At 37.2% G+C, this 17,632-nt stretch overlaps 1 protein-coding gene across 4 annotated transcripts in view; it reads right to left on the minus strand.

Annotated features, from left to right (window-relative positions):
- Positions 1 to 2,086: 2,086 nt before the first annotated feature.
- TSPAN14 (tetraspanin 14) overlaps positions 2,087 to 17,632 on the minus strand; it is a 41,853-nt gene continuing 26,307 nt past the window's right edge. For 3 of the 4 annotated variants that reach the window (XM_068398381.1, XM_068398379.1, XM_068398380.1), the window contains 6 exons: positions 13,868 to 14,014; positions 12,994 to 13,164; positions 10,126 to 10,251; positions 8,419 to 8,463; positions 7,785 to 7,904; positions 2,087 to 5,864 (listed from right to left, as the gene is read on the minus strand). In XM_068398381.1, coding sequence (XP_068254482.1) covers positions 5,793 to 5,864; positions 7,785 to 7,904; positions 8,419 to 8,463; positions 10,126 to 10,251; positions 12,994 to 13,164; positions 13,868 to 14,014 — 681 coding nt within the window. In that variant the 3' untranslated portion in view covers positions 2,087 to 5,792. The remainder of the gene's footprint in view (positions 5,865 to 7,784; positions 7,905 to 8,418; positions 8,464 to 10,125; positions 10,252 to 12,993; positions 13,165 to 13,867; positions 14,015 to 17,632) is intronic. The other variant, XM_068398383.1, reaches the window with a different exon arrangement.

Consider the following 17,632-nt stretch of genomic DNA (forward strand, 5'->3'; position numbering starts at 1 on the left):
CACTGCTGCGCTTCACTGAGCTACTAACACACAGCGGTAGGAGTAAGGCCTGTCAAGCAAGTGGTCTTAGAAAACATCACATGAGAAGCATCAGGCAATTACCACTGCTGTAATACATTTTTGAGCTGTCTGGTTTTGTTAAATCAGGATATCACTTGCAATAACTTCCTACATCAATGGGACTTTAAAATCATTACCAAAAAATCTCAAACTTATGTCATGCAACCTAAAACAATGGGGTTTTAGATTAGATGGGAGCTGTAGCTTAAACAATGCAAAGGGCTAATTGGCACCAATTCAACCTCTGCACATTGTGAATCAACCTCTGAGGCCAGCTGTTAACTGAACATGTCAAAATCATGACAAAACTGTACCTTTAAACCAACTCCCCGTTTAATTTCCCATTTTAAAGCTCATCTCTGAGTTTTTACCTGCTAGTGTCAGAAGCTATATTCCTGAGGCCACAGTCTTGTCCTAATTTCAGAGTTGCTGCTATTGTAACCTGCAATGAGACTCAGTAGAAGCAAAGTTTACAGGAAACTGCAGTCAGTGTCCATACAGTGCTCAGACAAGATACAAATTAAAGATAGTTAGAAATGACAAGTGGGCATGCGTCAAGATTTGGAGGCAGCTGGCGTTTTCTCAAATTATCTCCAGTAAGAGAACCTGGGTTTAACTTTGGATAATGAAAAGTTCTAGTAAAACAAATGTCTCTGACCATTTCTGCAGAAACCTTTCATATTTAAAAATGGTCACTTGATAAGAAAGGTAATAACAGGATCTATTGCACAACTTGTTCTTACGGGAACTTTCTGAAGCAGTTGCAAATAGGTTGCAGAGTCACATTGCCAAGACCTAGGAGATCAAATTCAAAACCCTGTAGTGGTAGATACAGAAGTAGGGAACAGTGACTTTTTTTAGCCAGCAGTAAAAGTTATTGACAAAAAAACAGAAAAGTCATGAACTTTAAAAAAAAAAATTGTTATAAAGCAGGGAACATTTAAAAGCCAACAAGGCCTCCTGTTCTCAAACAATTTGAGTATAACTGGCTTATGTCTTTGAACAAACATTACAACTTTGTTTCTACAAAAGCTTTCCCACTTGCAAAACTCGTTAACACTTTAGCCCACTACATTCGCCACCAAATATCACTTTTAGGAGTACTCTTGAGAATTTCATAAAACCACCCCAGACAAGACATTTGGTGAGAACAGACAAGCAGGTTTTGACCACATAGTAAAGAGAAAGAAAACAAGAGCTGAACCATGTGCAGTTTCCTCTAACTTAAAGCACATGGTGATATGAGCATCCTACACATTTCCAATGTCAAAATGAGAAACAGCTTTAGATAATCTCAACTTCAGAATAAGATCTGAGGTTGTGGCTAAACCAGGCATTAGTACAAGATATATCAGGATCTATTACAATTACCTACACCGCAAATAACCACATTCAAGTTAAGTCATTCTTATCAGAAATGATTCAGCTTTAACATTCTAGAGTATCTAACTCCAGACACTGCATTATTCTAATATAGCCATTATCTATTGGTTAAAGGTTTCTCTGATCTTATTAAAAATAAAATCAGGTTTTAATGCATTAAAGAAATGTTAAAATGGTCAAAGAGGCAGACACAAACCTCACCTTCAAACTTGGAAGTTACTTCCCTTCTGCACTCTTAAGAGTAGTTTCAGGAACATTGCTCACACATGACAAACCACAGACTGTGCAAATCACCAGAGCAATAACTGTGGATAATGGCAGTCCAAGTGCAAACAGCAGTTTTAACTTTTTGAGTGTCCACAGATTTAATAATTTCTCTACATCATTCCACAGCTCTTCACTTGTTCACGGCTTTCCATTAACAATGGAGACAAAAGCACCAGTGTTATCTATTATTCATTAGCCCAGACTGAAAATAACAAGCATTAGTTTCAGCAAAATATACACACGAACACCAGCAGACCTTTACCATTTCTGTAGTTATCCACAAACTGAAGCCTCAGTAGCCAGTCTAAACTTACAGGGGGAAATACTAGTGACTGGAAGCAAAGAATCTTAGAAATCAAACTCCAAGAGTACAAAACATTAAATTTTATTTAATCAAATTTAAGGCTTGAGAAAAAAAATATACTGAAAGTCACCCAGCAAAGCCATTTCAGAAGAGACAGAACCTCCCCTTCCACTGACTAAACAATGTTCAAGCTGCATGATAACTCACAGGTGGTAGGCAGAAGGAAGAGGAAAGAATGGAATGAGGAGACAAAACCCAAAGCAATTCTACATATAAGCCAATTGCCACATCAACTTCATTGGACTGGAGGTACAAGTCTATCCACCTGTCACTGTACGAGGGTCACCAAAACTAAAGACCCCTTGGGAAGAAACATTCAGGTTTTCAGGAGGTGATGGAAGATCCCTTGGCCACTGCACTTTTTTCAGTGCTTATATTCATCCTCCTCTTCACATACAAGGAAACTATGTCCAAATGCAGATATATTAATAGTAACAAAAGGGCAGTTGCACTGTCAAACATACTGACAAATAAATACATTGCTTCACAGAAATAAATTGTGCTCATTTCTGAGAAATAAAAGTGAACACACTGAAAAGTTTCCTTCTCTCAGTCTACTTATTCAAGTCTGATCTCATATTTGACATCTTCATTAGAAACCTTGTTTCCATTGTAGTGTTTGTGGAGTTGTTCCAAATGCAATCACTGAAATCACAACATCAACGATTTATCAAACTTCTCTTCATGAGATCATTGAATTGCTTCTCCATTGAGGCTTTAGAGGCAGGCTCACACCCAACTGCTTTTGCTGACTTTTAAACCATAACCTAAATCTTTAGTCATGAAGTCACTGCAGGTCCACAGAGAAGGTGCTAAATATAACTAAGCAGAAAGTGGTAAGAAAGTATTCCCATTCCAAGTCTGAAATTACACAAGCCATGTGTACCACCAATGAGGGTGCACTTTAAAATGTCTAGGGGTAAACCAGCCTAGAGTCCCAGCATTTTAAAAGTGATACTAAATAAGCAGAGAAGTTTATCCACAGTGAAAACAAATCACTGCATGAATTTAAAGATCCTCAAATAGGTTGAACTTGCTCCCTTGAATTCAGTTCCAAATCACTGGACCATTGATACAAAGCTGGTGATAATATGGCCAAAGCCAATAAGAACAAACCGTGGAAAGACAACACTTCAATTAAATTCTGTTTTGCATACAAACAGTACTTCAAAAAGAAACCAAGTATTAATTTATCTTCAGGCAACTTGGCAAGATTTGCAGACACGGGAATCCTGATCCATGACACTGGCTCTTGTTGGCAGCTAATTTCAGTGCATGAAATCCACAGATATCTTTGACACCATGATGATTTTTCACCAACTGCTGAAATTACTTCCCAGCATTAGGAGCTCTCTGTGGGAAAAAGTGGCAAAAGGGAAATGTTCTCCCTAGATGCAATTTTCAATGCAATGTTTTACGAATAAAAAGTTACAAATAGAAAGCATCCTTCTCCAATTTTACATACATCAAATTATTACATATAACCTTAACAAAGTAAGTTGGTTGATGAGGTGGTGTAAATTTTCAAGCACCAGAGTTTAAAGCAACGGCTGCTGGACCCTGCTTTACTGCTTGAAAAGTAGCAGTAACAGCAGGAAATTTTTGGCTGCTCCTAACAGACTAGATTCAACAAAAGTAATACAGACCTCAAATCCAAGGCTCTACAGAAGAAATTCTCTTGCTGTCCCCTCAATGATCTACTGCTATTGTTTCCTTGTATATCAAAGCTAAAACAAAAAAAAACCACAAACAAAAAAACCCAAACAAAATCACAGTGCACTTCTAGTGATTTTACTCTCAGGTTTTTCAGATGAGTAATAGCAGACTGTTCTCCGCTACTGTAAGGAAATCAGCCATCCTTAGACAAGCTTCCTTTTCCTGTTGTGTCTCAATCACTGGCCAGAAAAAGAACTATGAAAGCTGAACTGAAGTACACAAGAAGCACAGCATTGTCTGTGAAGTGCTTCATAGATTAAAAGCTAGAAGGATGTTTGGACAATCAAAGATTCTTACTGTTGATCAGCTTTTGCCAGTGAAATGTTCGTTAACACATGCATAATAGAAAAAAGGACATTAGAGAGAGATTTAAAAATTTGGCTTCCTAAGAAAGCCATATACTTATGAAATACAAGTACTAATTCCTTCAGGCAGGCTACATGTAGTAAAATATCATTATAAAAATATATACTTTTCTAAAATTTACACTATATTAGGCACTGTAAATAAACCTGCTCTCCCTGAAAAAATGGGTGTCACTGGAAGCAGTAAACAATGGTAGTTATACAGCCCACAATAAAACTGACAGCTACAGCTACTTCCAAGAACTTTTCAGTCACATACTTTTATCTTAAAGCTAAAAATACTATACCAGTCTTTTAGAGAAGACTGGAACTCTTACTGAACTACAGATCCATCTACAGAACCCCCAAGAAGGGAGGATGGGAAGAAGAGTTCAGTTTTCTTCTGATAAAAACAAAAAATTTACTTCAGCAGGAGTAGTTCAGTTTGATGCAGAAAATTACTGTGAAGAAACCATTCTGCTTCACCATACTGTGACTGGTATTTGAACCATGTACCAGAACACAAGCAGAACTGATAATTCAAATAGCTTTACAGAAGATTTAAAAATTCAGCAACTCTTAATCTGTCACTAAATGTGTATTTCCTCATTAAAAAACAGATTTCAGGAGGTACCAATACCGAATTTAAATGTTTTTCATCAGTCCTGATATTAGCAGTTAGGACTTGAAGATCAATATAGCAGCTGAGAGAGAAACTACAGGAAAGGCAAAAAACTAATCAATAGCTACCATAGCATGCTTGCTACCTACTGAAACAAGTTGCATTTTGAAATTTCTGCAGACAGCACTTTTAAAAACTATTACTGATCAATAAAAAGCTAAAAATTTTAAGAGTTTTTTCTTCTATAAATAAAAATATTTACATTTTTCTTTCAGACAGGAAACTGCATCAGGGATTCACACCCCCTTGCCTGAAATGGAGACTTCTAACATATAATGCTACAGATAGTCTTATTTTTCCCCTCTTGAGAAGACGCTTGCATTTTCAAAATGGCGTGGGTTACTCAAGCCCTGATGCTGAACACAAGTTCCTGCTCCTGAGACATCTACGTTATTCCCAAACATAAATATCTCTACTTCTGCACAACTGAAAATCAATTAAAGAACGAGAGAATTTGTGACTGTTGTTTTTCCAATTTCCAATATCATGGCGATTGTGGTTGCTGGGTATCTTGCCAAAATATGACTGCATGAGTCTACTGTAGAGATTAAAACAATTTCAAGATTCTGAAGAAATCAGCATGCCTTCTGAAAAGGTTACATTTTGAGACTGACGACAGTTGGGAGTGAAAACAGAACAACCTTCACAGTAATCCTTCAAGGAAAGATTTTACAGCAGTTTCATGTCTCCTTGCTACAATCTTTAAAATCTGTTCTGCCAATGTCTTGGGAAATTCCATTTCTTCCTCGGAGATCAATGCTGGTGCACTGAGTTGTCTCGTTAGAAAAAAAGGTAGACAGGTGCGTGTCTGGAGATTTTTTTTGTGCCAGCTTCTAACAAAAAGCATGAGCTGGGTAAAATCCACATAAGGCTTTTAATAACAGGAATATTTCATGGTCTGTGCATTTCTTCCACCTTGGTGTCCAACCAATAACCATAAAATATGCTTTTTTGCAACACGTGTCTGCTGTTATATTCAGAAGGCATTACCTGCCTTTACAGCTTCAATATCAGAAATCAATGTCCTGGCTAGGAAAATCCCAAAAATCTAAAAAGACAAAAAAAAGAAACCATTTGTGAGATTAAACACTTGTAAGGTACCTGTCTGCAATAAGTCTCTAAAAATTAGAGCCTATTACCATTAGTCCTTATTGCAGAATGAGAATCTACTTCTTAGTATTCCTATTACACTTTACTGAAGACAGTGCAACTATTCTTGTGAATAAAGATATGCATTCATGAAGTGTTTGCAGGTTCACATGCCATTTCATAACCAGGATCACCTGTCAAAGCATGGCTATTGCTAAAGAGTAACAAAGGCATCAGAATCTTGCAGGAAATAAAACTTACGAGAAAAAGATGCTTTCATGTAACACTTCAGGACCATTCAAAATAATAAGCTGCTAGATGCCCTAGAGCTGGAAGAAATCCACTCTACCCAAGTTTACTTGAGTCTTGTAACACTCACACTTACCTGTTGCTAAAGTTACAAATCAGGCATTTTCATTCATTGCACAACTTCAGATAATCCATTCAATTTTCTGATTTTTTTTTTAATACACACAGAACATACAATTACCTGTACTAAAATTAAATTCTTGACACAAACAGTAGTGAGAAAAGTCCCAGATTATTCTGAGACATTTTAATTTGAAATTTTAACATTCACTCAAGTTCTCAGGGAAATCTTCCTTTACAAATTGAAGATAAAATCATAACTCAGCACATTTCCTGAAACATTCTTAGTAAAAGAACAAAAGACTGGGGTGAAGTTTTGCAAAACCCAAAAGATTTGTTTTAGAAGTACGCAGGTTATGTCTAACTCTCAGTCCCACCATGAAATAGTTTAATGCACAAGATCCAAATTGAAAATACAAGTGACTGTGAAAGTGGTTTCACAGAGACTCAGGACATGAATAAGAAAAACAACATCAAGTTATCGTCAGTCAACACGCTGCCAAAATATTAGACTTCATATCTTGAACATCTTCCTAACTGAAGGTGTTCTCAGGACAGCATCTCTCAAAGCCACGGAAGCACTGTCATTAGATGGTGATAAAATACCAAAACCCAAGCAACAGAGTGCAGCACTGCCATGGCTGGGAAAAGGTATTCTGCCAGCACTCTATGCTCAACTGCTTTCAGTTAAATGGAAAATACATTCTGTAGCAGATTTACAAATTTGTTATTTCCTACTGAAGAGGAGCAGTACCACAGAGCAAAGAAGTTTAGTTAAGTGTTAACAACTGCCACAACAAAAGCAGGATCCACCCTGAAAGAAGTAATCTGATAAAAGAACCAAAATTCTTGGTAAATTGTTTCTTTGATACACCAAGCACTGACAAGGTACTGGAAGAAGTCACAGCAACTCCTTCATCTGGTTCTGCTGATACCAGATTTGCAAGCTGTTCACCAATTTCCCTGCTCTTCCATTCTTAACTTTTTTAAGCAGTATGCTACATGTCACTTACACCCAGCTGCCTGGTATGCTCAGCATGAAGGTCAGAATTGTATTTAGGTCATTTCACATTTCTGATAGAAAGCTGTAGTTCAGATCTACTGCAGTAGATGACCAGAAGATCTCCCCTCCCTCATGGCATATTGAATTCTAAGATATATATTATTTTATCATATTATTTTATATAATAATAATATATTAGCATATTGCTATATTAATATACAACAATATACATCACAATCATCATATACTGTATGAATTATAATTGCATTTTTATAATGACCTTCCTTGCTTTGAGGAACATAATTTCAACAGAATAAATAAGTTGATATCAGATATTTTCACTCTAAGTCTCCAACCCCATAGTTATTTTTTTGCCATATTATTCTCATACCTAAAAAAATCCACAGTGTCAAAATATTTACCTCTCCATAACTACTTTTACCTTCAGCAGGTCTGTATCTGCAAACTCAAAACTTTTTTCAAAGTAGCATAACAAAAGCAACTAACCTGGAGCAGTGAGATAGCTATGAAAACACCTGCCACAATGTAGATATTTCGGGGTAACCACGCTTCAAGAGCAAGAATACATCCTTTGACAAAAATCTGATCATCCCATTGACTCTTGCTCTGAATGTAGAGACGAAGAATATTACTTTTCTGCTCAAGTTTATTATAAGATCAATCACATGATATAGCTAAATTAATGATTTGTCACTTATGCAATAATGTTTTTAACCAGACTCCAGAAATATATATGCCCAGATTTAAATCAGGGAATGTTGGACATTGATGTTAGTATCTTCCAGCAAATCCTGTTATTAAAATACTTTAGAATTAGCAGATAATAGAATTCAGAGTTAGACTATTAGAACTAATAATTGAAATGCACTTTTGAAATGCAAGTCCTACCTCTTTTTGAAACATACCTTTCCCTGTTCCATCAGTTGTTTTCTCCACCCTCCCACAGTACAAGTTTACTTTAAACAAAGGACAATCACTACCACACTCTATTTGTAATACAATGTAGCACAGTCTATTAGTTCCCAGAATTTTAAGCTGACGTATCTATCAGCAGTTCCACCATTTTTATAGTTTTGCCTATGCAGGCACAGAACACGACAGAAAGATCCCAGCTCCTTACCTTCTTTCTGATATCATAGCCACACTGGGTATTCACAACTTTTTGCTGCAAAGCAAAAAAGATTTATTTTAAATCAATTGAATTCTACTCACTTCTGTTCACAGGAAGCTTTTCTGTCTTTTAGATTCACAGATAAACAAATCAGGACTGTCGGAGCCAACCATTTGAAGCAGCATTTTTAGTAAAAATGAGCAAAGCACTAGCAGAACACCAGAAAAGTAGTGACAAAACAGAGGTGTGTACTAGCAGGAAAACATCCTCCACCAGAAATCCCAGCTTCTTCTATCACTTGGCTTTCAACTAGCAAGGACTTTTTAACATGAAGCATAGCAAGTGTACTGTCAGCATACAGATAAGACATCTGCATTTCCAAGATCAGTTTAATGTTAGCTATTTCACATAACACCTAAACACTGAGGTAACAATAAAGGTACCAGGCTGATTTATTTACACCTGCAGTGGAGAAACATGCCTTACAACTCCATCATTTCAAGTGGTATACAACTTGCTATCCCAACCAGTTAAAACAAGTAACAGTTGCAAGCTACTTGAGCCCCCTCAGTTGATAGTTCAGTCTCACACATAAACCAGCTCCAAGATATACCCAGTATTGAAGACAAGACACTCCAGTTGCAGATCCCAAGTAGGAAGACCATAAACACCTTCCAGATCACAACCCCACACAACCCAATGACAGTATTTATCTCCAAAGATGTAAAGACATTCCTTTTAAGGCACTTGTTTTCTGTGAGACTTATGAAAACTTATGCATTACACAAACATAGCATAATTCACACAATGCATAGTGAGTTATATTGAAATATTAGGAGTAAAATCTCATTAATAAGATTTAAACATACTTATGTCTCCTTAAATACAACACCAGCAACAGAAAAAGTTACAGTGGAATAGTACTGCTCCAAATTAAAGTAGAAAATAATTACTGGGGAATCTGAACATTGAATATTTCCCTGACAAAGTCTTTCCTTGGGTGATTTCTGAGACAACCAAAAGCTTTAGTATAACCTACCAATGGCTATCTGCTCCATATGAGGATTGCTGGACTGACTTTGAACTGTAACTATTCCAAATAACACTATAAAGCATTACGTTTTAGTTCCTACCTCCACATTTTGGCTTCCACTGAAAGGGTCAGATTCCTAAAGTTTAGTAAACAGATCTAACCAATAAACACCTAAATCTTGCCAAAAACAAGAGAACTGACTCAAATGCTTTAAACTGGGTTTGTGCATGAGCACTTCAGTAGTTGCCGATAAACAATCGGCAAATGGAGTTGCTCCTACTTGTCTGGCAGAGGGGTGGTGCAACATTAATTCTAACTGGGGCAAACATGCTGCTTAGACAGTGCTCTCAGGTCCTTACAAGCTAGGTAAGAGAGGCCAGGAATTCAGGGAAACAATGCACTGGGAATAAAAAAATATCAGCCAGCAATACTTGCAGACTCAAGCCATACAAAAATAGCTTGAGTTCCTGGTGACAATAAATTTTCAGCTGTATAACAGGTTGCCACATTTGGGCTCTAAAAAGGATGGAACAGAAACATGAAAAGAGTTTGTCTGCGCAAAGTAATTTTTGATCATTTAGAAGACCTTTTCAAGCTCTAGTCATCACACCATATTCAGGAAGTACTTCCTTTCACAACTCTCAAACAACATCAGAGCAACACAAAGCCAGGAAACAACTTACAGCAGGATCAGGTATACAACAGGAAAAAGGAACACCACACTTCTCACGACTTTTGCTTTCACTGCTGCAGTTAAAGTATATGTTAAAGTCCCAGTCATCTGGACCTTGAGCACCACAGCAATGGTTCTGCAACAGATAAACAAACACTTAGTATTTGGGGGTATTTTAGAGACCATTTATCTACTGAACAAACTCTCTGGAATGGTATTTGTTCATCATCTTCACATTCTCTATGGCTGTGCAGAATCAATAGCAACATCAGAGTAAAAAATGAGTAATCAATACTGTGGCTCTAAGAAATCAAAGCAATACATTTGGCATACTGCTCCTGGAAATAGGTATCAGTGTGACACACAAATTCATAAAAATTATCACTTTAGATGTAGTTGCTAGATGCAATCAGCATACATCCATAAGTGGTGCAACAAAACAGTCCATACAAATGCTTTGTACCCCATTATTTCCAAGTCAACCAAAACCAGAAAAACTACGAAAAAGATCTTTTACATTTGTGACTCCACCCTTAAATCTACATGAGTCAAAAAGTTTTCTTCTCCTTGTTTACTGTAAAAAGTGGATCCAAACATTTGTAAACATACTTCCCTTCTTTTAAATGAGAAGGTTTTCATAACCAAATGAATTAACTGGTAAAGTCTCACTAGCTCAAACGTCAGTCAACTCTAGAAGTATTTCACATAAGTTTCTTGACCTAAACAGTGTAATGTAATTACTGTAATTGCAGGTTGGGGAAATCCCAACATTCCAAGGAATGTTCAATTCCTGGAACTAATGAATGCTAGTTTCTTATTAAGTTATGTTTTGCAGTTTACTGGCCTGGATATTTAAGGATGCAAATCTTTCTCTATAATTTGAGTAGTTGAAATGTTATACCATCACATGGATTTTCCTGATACCTCATGAAGCTCCATCCTCTTGGGATATCTCTAGCATCTCTCCTCTGCCCACTGCCTGTCTTCACAAAACTTGTATTCACCTGTCTGCAAGACCGCCAAAACTTGAAGCCAGTAAATGGCTTCAGAAGTTATCAAGTTGTGACAGACAGATGTGAACAGAGAGTAGAATTGTTTGCATGTGTTTTTCAGAGGAAATATGACTAAAAAGAGCTGAACAGAATGGTGAGAATAGAAAAAAACACCAAGAAAAAATTATTTTAAGTCACTAACACATTTCCTGTGAGGAAAGGAAAAAAGATTCATTTTTGTCTTTCTAGTCTCTCCTCACTCACACATCTACACCTTTGTAAAAAGCCATACAACCACTAAACGTGCTAAGCTACCTTAGTAAGGTACAGACTATGAGGTCACTTACAGGCCTGAAAGAAATATAATTAGCCAGAGCAAGGAGCTGCCTACAAAAAGCTCTCTGGGTCCCCAGGCACACACGGAGAACAGAGCAAGACAGCCTAAGGAGCATGACTCCTTAGAAGATGGGCTTCAGTGAAGCATTTGAACACACTGCTGCACCTTCTTGTTCAACCCTTGCAGAACTACACTTGCTAATCCGCATTGCATACTTCCCCTCCTTCCCCAGTACTTTCAGGTATGGATCAATGACAGGCCGATTTGAAGATTTTTCTGGTCTTTCCTTTTTCAGGTTTCTTACCTTGTTAATCTGGCTAGTGAACTCCTTTTAGTAAGCTCAACCTTTTATTTTCATTGAAAAGTAATTAACTGGAGTTCAACTGTAAATCAACTTAGCGTATTAGCCTTGCTGACTGCACTGAAACCAGATAAACAGAAAGAGCAACAGAGTGGACAACACGAGACAATTACTGGTGTTGGTCACAGCCAGCAGGAGCCCTACCTTACAAAAAGGTGCCCTTAGCACTGAAAGCTAAAGCAAAACAGCACTGAAATCCATCTAGGCACGTTAGTTAGTGGATGCTTCAATATCAATGCACATAACGGTGAATGAACAGGATAGGTAAGCTGCTGGTAATACACAGCTGGCTAAACTGGTATCCACTCTAAAACATGGTTTGCTATCAAACTGAGCTGTGAGCACAGATTTCTAAACGTAATCTTCTAGAAGAAGGAAGACAGACAAAAACAACCTTGTTTCATAAAAGGGCAAAATATACAAAGGAGACAACCATTTTACTTCTTCATGAAGTACTCATACATGTACTCTGTTTCTTTCCATATATTTTTTTTTTTAACCGCACACAAATAAATAAAAATCAGAGGAGTCACCCTCACTGGTTGTTTCCTGAGCATAGTTACAAAAGCAGCTGATTGAATGAAAGCCACCAGGCCCTTACTAGCACAGGCCTTGTCATCTTCTGGTGTACATCACTGTCTTCTAGTAACTGAAGATTTTAGGACCACAGGAGCGTAAAATTGTTCAACCTTCCCTGACAACTGCCTGACTAGAGACTAGCCTTTCCCAGTTAATAAAAATCTTCTTTTGCTTCAAGATGAGATACATCTCAGAAGATAAAAGGCCCTGTGCTGCATCCCTGTACAAGACTGCAGTGCCTTTTTAAATAAGAGTGCAGACTATCAGTTTCACTGCATTATTTTTTCAGGATAAAGTTTTTTTGTTGCTCACTTCTCACTTAAACTGGTGCAACACTGATCAGAACACGGGAGCAAGTCAAGAAGGTCAAAAGGCAGACGGATGCTTGGCAGAGCTTCCATGTTTGCAGGTAGAACAGCACTGTATCTCAGAATATCTTGCATCCCTAATGCTTTCAATGCAGAAAGAGCAAAACAGCACATCTGTAACACAGCACTATTAGCTACAGAATACGATAAATCTGTAACTGGAAAACTGTAACTTTGGAAAACTTCCAAATCTACATATTCTCCTAGAATGCATAAAAGAAGTGACAGGATATGAACTTACAATTTTCTGTAGTGAATCAATGAGGTTCTGGAGGTCAATGTCGTCTCGGTAAGACTTAATGTTATTCTCAAAGAATTCCTTGACCCTGTCTCTCACCCAGTCCTGGAACAGGAAAGCCAGAACTGCCACTGCCAGCTCCAGCAGGAATATAAACACAATTGTTCCACAGAACTGTTAAAAAAAAGTCCCAAATTAGAAAACATCCATTCATTTTAAATGCATCCCCGCTCCACCAGAAATAGACACAGAATTAGGTTAAAATTCTCATTCAGTACAGACACTGTGAGAACACGTCCTGTTAAATGAGAATACAATGTAACTCTACCTCTCGGAGGTTTCTTTATCTTTTTTTTGTCCAGCTTAACTGTTTTCAGATCTAAAGCAAAGCAGCAGCCTCAGTATAAACAACAACCATTTAAGAGATTTCACATCAGTCACTGAAGTCCGCAAGTTTTGCCCACCAAACACTTAGAAGAAATATTTAAGTTTTTAAGGGATTTTGTTCTCCCTAAGCCACTATACTATCTCCTCTCAGTAACTCCTAACTGACTAAATATGTTCCAGAACATCATGTTTTGTGATATTACATACATAATATGTTAGATTCTGGTATACATACTATAACATCACTGTATGACAGAATAAATGAAAAAGGGAAGAAACGTCTTCCAGAAAGGGGAAAACACACATAGATTTTGACCCACACTGCTTTTAATACCATTACTCAGAGGCTTGTCAGGGGACTAAGGTTACCACATACATTGTAACAAACGAAATTCTATTAATTAATTATCTGGGTTTGCTACTAGTTCTTTACTCATCATTCCCAGCTTTCACACACATAATAATCCACTCATATAATGATGTTACTTACAAACTTCAGAAGGCAGATGTTTTCTCTCAGTGCTCCTACACAACCAGCAAATCCCAAAGTAAACATCACTATTCCCACCACTAAGACAAGCACAACTGGGTCCAGACCATGAAGACCAGTCACCTTTGTCAGATCAGACAATACACCCTGAAAGAGAAAAACAGGATAACAGAAAAAGGTGACCACTACAAGCACGTTTTTCACTTAACATTCTTTCTGAATGTCCATGATTTCCACGATTCCAGATGAATTGGTTATAAACCCTTAAGCTTGCCAACAGCAACCCACACAGAAAAGTCTTGTTGTAAAACAGTTATTGACGATACCAATTTTCTTCACCCTAGCAGAGGAAGTATTAATGCAAAGTTATAGCTATTAATTATTTTAATAAGTAAATCCAGGGCAGTCAACTTCTCAGATTACATTCTCCTAGGTCTATTTGCCAAACAAACTTCCACAAGATGGTGCCAAAAGCTCAATACTATCACTGAATATTCATTTAGTTTCAAGGCAATAATGCTTTATATTAAATTGAAATGCATCAATCAGAAGGACACTCAAATTTCAAAGTCTTTATGAAGTTAAGAAAAGAATTTTTCCAATCCTAACGTTCAGGTGGCAGAAAGGGAGAGACATTCTAACTACAAAGCAGGTTATGGGTGATATTTTAAGGGAGGGAAACAAAATCTTGTTTTGGTTTTCAACGGAAGCAGATTTTTCCTCTCAGTGTTTTAGTTATACCCCTTCTAGTGCTGAATAGTCTTAGGAATGCTCCTCCAAAACTTTGCAAAAATACAGAAGTATAGTCTAATATTCCCCTTTCACCTCAGATAAAATTCTTACACCATAAGAAGTTATCTATTCCCTATAAGATACTTGCAATTTGCCTAGTTTAGCAGCAATATCTTCTTCATTAACTATCCAGAGACACCACTTATCTTGACAATAATCTCACCTATAAAGCTTGTCTGCCTAAATCTTAGGACAGAATTTCTAAGTCTATGTAAACATAATGCTAACACAGTGAAGCCCTTATTTCTAGACTAGATTTTAAAGAAATTAAGTTTATACACCAGCTACCATTAAAATTCCATCAAATACATATAACACAAGCTCCTCATGTAATGTGCAAAACAAAGATACAACACAGAAGACAGAAGGGACAAACAGCTGAAACTCAAAGTTAACAAGAACAATTTGTAGGGACATCCAGGCAGCTTTGCAATAGTCTAAGTGTTCATCATACACTCATCAGCAATACATAGAACATTTTAATAAGGAAATACTTCCCCTTTAAAACAGAGATAAAAATCAACACAGCACAACATCCCATCATTACATGTTTATTATCTTTTGGTTTTTTTCTTTATGAAGTATATTCAAGCTAACTACTTTTAATATAACAGAAAGATATCAGATAGACTTGTAAAGTAATTCATATAAGCAGTCTAATTCTGTCAAGGGAATGTAAATTCTCATCTTGAGACTTGGGTATTTGTGCTATAGTTAGGTGCAAAGAATATACATCTGAAGAGAGTACTTTGGAAAAATCTGTATCACTTCGTATTTAAATGCTTACTTAACAAAAATAGTCTTCAAAATACAGCATTAGAAGAAAATGCACACATGGAGAAACTTCATCAGCTGATGAAAAGACACTGATCAGTAAGTACTGTAGCGATGGGAGTTCTTCACCTTTCATAATGCATTCCATCATAGATCTTGTTAGAACTGTTAATTCGGCAACAGCAAGACAACAGAATTGGTTTTACTAGTTGAAGGGATGAAAAGAAAAAAAAAATTTACTGTAGAATTCAGAATTGCCTTGCAATAGCTAGTGACTAACAGTTGAAACTGCCTGTTAAAAAGTGGTCACCGCTTATAGATTTCCCAGCATTCAGAAAGTCTTGGGAAGCCAAGACTTTTCTGGTTAGTGTCACTAGTGACACATTTCCATTCTTACAAACTGTAAGACCTCACAGCTAACTGTTGATCTTGGTCTACTGGGTTAACTATGAGAGTTCCACCTAATTAAACCTTGGCTCTGACCCCAAAACCAAGGAAGGCATGCCAAGATTAGCTAGGCTAATTCAGTGTCTTTGTAGAAAAAATACACTACAAAACCAAACACTGTGTGATCAGGATGTTGAAACTTTCACACATATTTCCAGCCATCTCCTTCCCACACCCAAACTGAAGCTTTTTTTCAGACAATCTCACTTGCTCGAGCAACATCTTTTGGAAGAAAACTTCCTCTGATCAAAGCATGTTATGAAGAACAGTTGGCAGGAACTGGGCTCTATTATTCACCCTCAGATGTTGCTGTCACAGAAACTGTCACAACAGTTTCTTCATGTTCACATTTGATATTTACAACATTCTCTTTTGAAAAGAAGGTTGTGGGGGTTTTTTTTGCCTAACAAAAGATGCTAAGTGAAAAAACCTGAAGGAAGGAAGGAAGTAAACATGAGAATTAATTCAAGGTACTACCTCATTCCACGTTACTCATCTCTCTAAGGATGCTTCTGCCTGTGCCATCTGCAGGATGGTAAAAGCTCTTTGAAGCACTGGCTGCCCTTTACAACAGCACCTAGATTTCCTACAGGTATACAGAAATCTGACACCTCAAGTCAGTGTCCAAAAATCCAAGAATAAAACTCAGCCTTCAAGTGTTCCTTTCAGTCACTCAGAACAGCGAATTAAGAGTTCAACTGTACATGCTTAACTTGTTTTCCACTTTCTTTTAATGTTTCTAAGCGTTACATCACCATCTCAGCTGACATGTGTTGGCAACAGAGGGCAAATATGGATTGTCTTTAAAAAAAAAAAATCTCTAATACAGCCCATTAACAAATGCCAAACCAGTTACTGTTTTGAAATACTAGGGAAACTACAAAATACATCTGACAGAGTTTATTTCTTATAATAAAGTTCCATAAACTGAATGTTGATTGTCATAATATCACACTGCCACTGATGATAACTTAAGTTGCATGCACATACCTTTAGACAGTTTACATACCTCTGTGTACAAACGCAAAGACCAGCAGACTAAAGAATAGGTACACTTAATCATAGAATACGTTAAGGCTGGAAGAGACCTGCCTGACACAGGGGAGCCCAAAACTGGACACAGTACTCCAGATGCAGCCTCAAGTGTGATCAGAAGCAGCTGCTCCCTCAACCACTGGCCACACTGGTGCTAATATAGCCCAGTACACTGTTGGCCTTGACATGAGGGCACACCTGATATTCAACTTACTGATCAACAGGAGCTCAAGGTTTTTTCCTCACAAAGCTGCTCTCTAGGCAGCCAACCCCCCAGCCCATACCACTGCATGGGGTTACTCCATCTCAGGCAGAGGATTTTGCATTTCTTTATTTAAATAAATTTTCATAAGGTTCCTGTCAACCCATTTCTCCGTGCTTTTGAAGTCCCTCTAAGTAAGTCTTGCTTTGAAGTAGATCGACTGCTCCCTCTCCATTATTAGCCATGAACTTGCTGGAATGAAGTTAGGCTGACTAGCCTCTAGTTTCCCAGATCTTCCTTTGTGACTTTCTTGAAATGGTTTTACCAATAAAAACTCTTTTCCTGATGAGAAGGATCAATGTTATTCTATCTTGCTTTTATTAACAATTTATTATAATTCACTTTCTCTTAGTGTTTTTTGCAATATCTCTTGGGTAACAGATATTAACATCTATCCAGATTTTATTGTGTAGATTTTTAAAATTTTATGCAATTTAACTTTTACGTGACTGTTC

The sequence above is a fragment of the Nyctibius grandis genome, chromosome 4, assembly GCF_013368605.1.
Source record: "Nyctibius grandis isolate bNycGra1 chromosome 4, bNycGra1.pri, whole genome shotgun sequence".
NCBI classification, from domain to species: domain Eukaryota; kingdom Metazoa; phylum Chordata; class Aves; order Nyctibiiformes; family Nyctibiidae; genus Nyctibius; species Nyctibius grandis.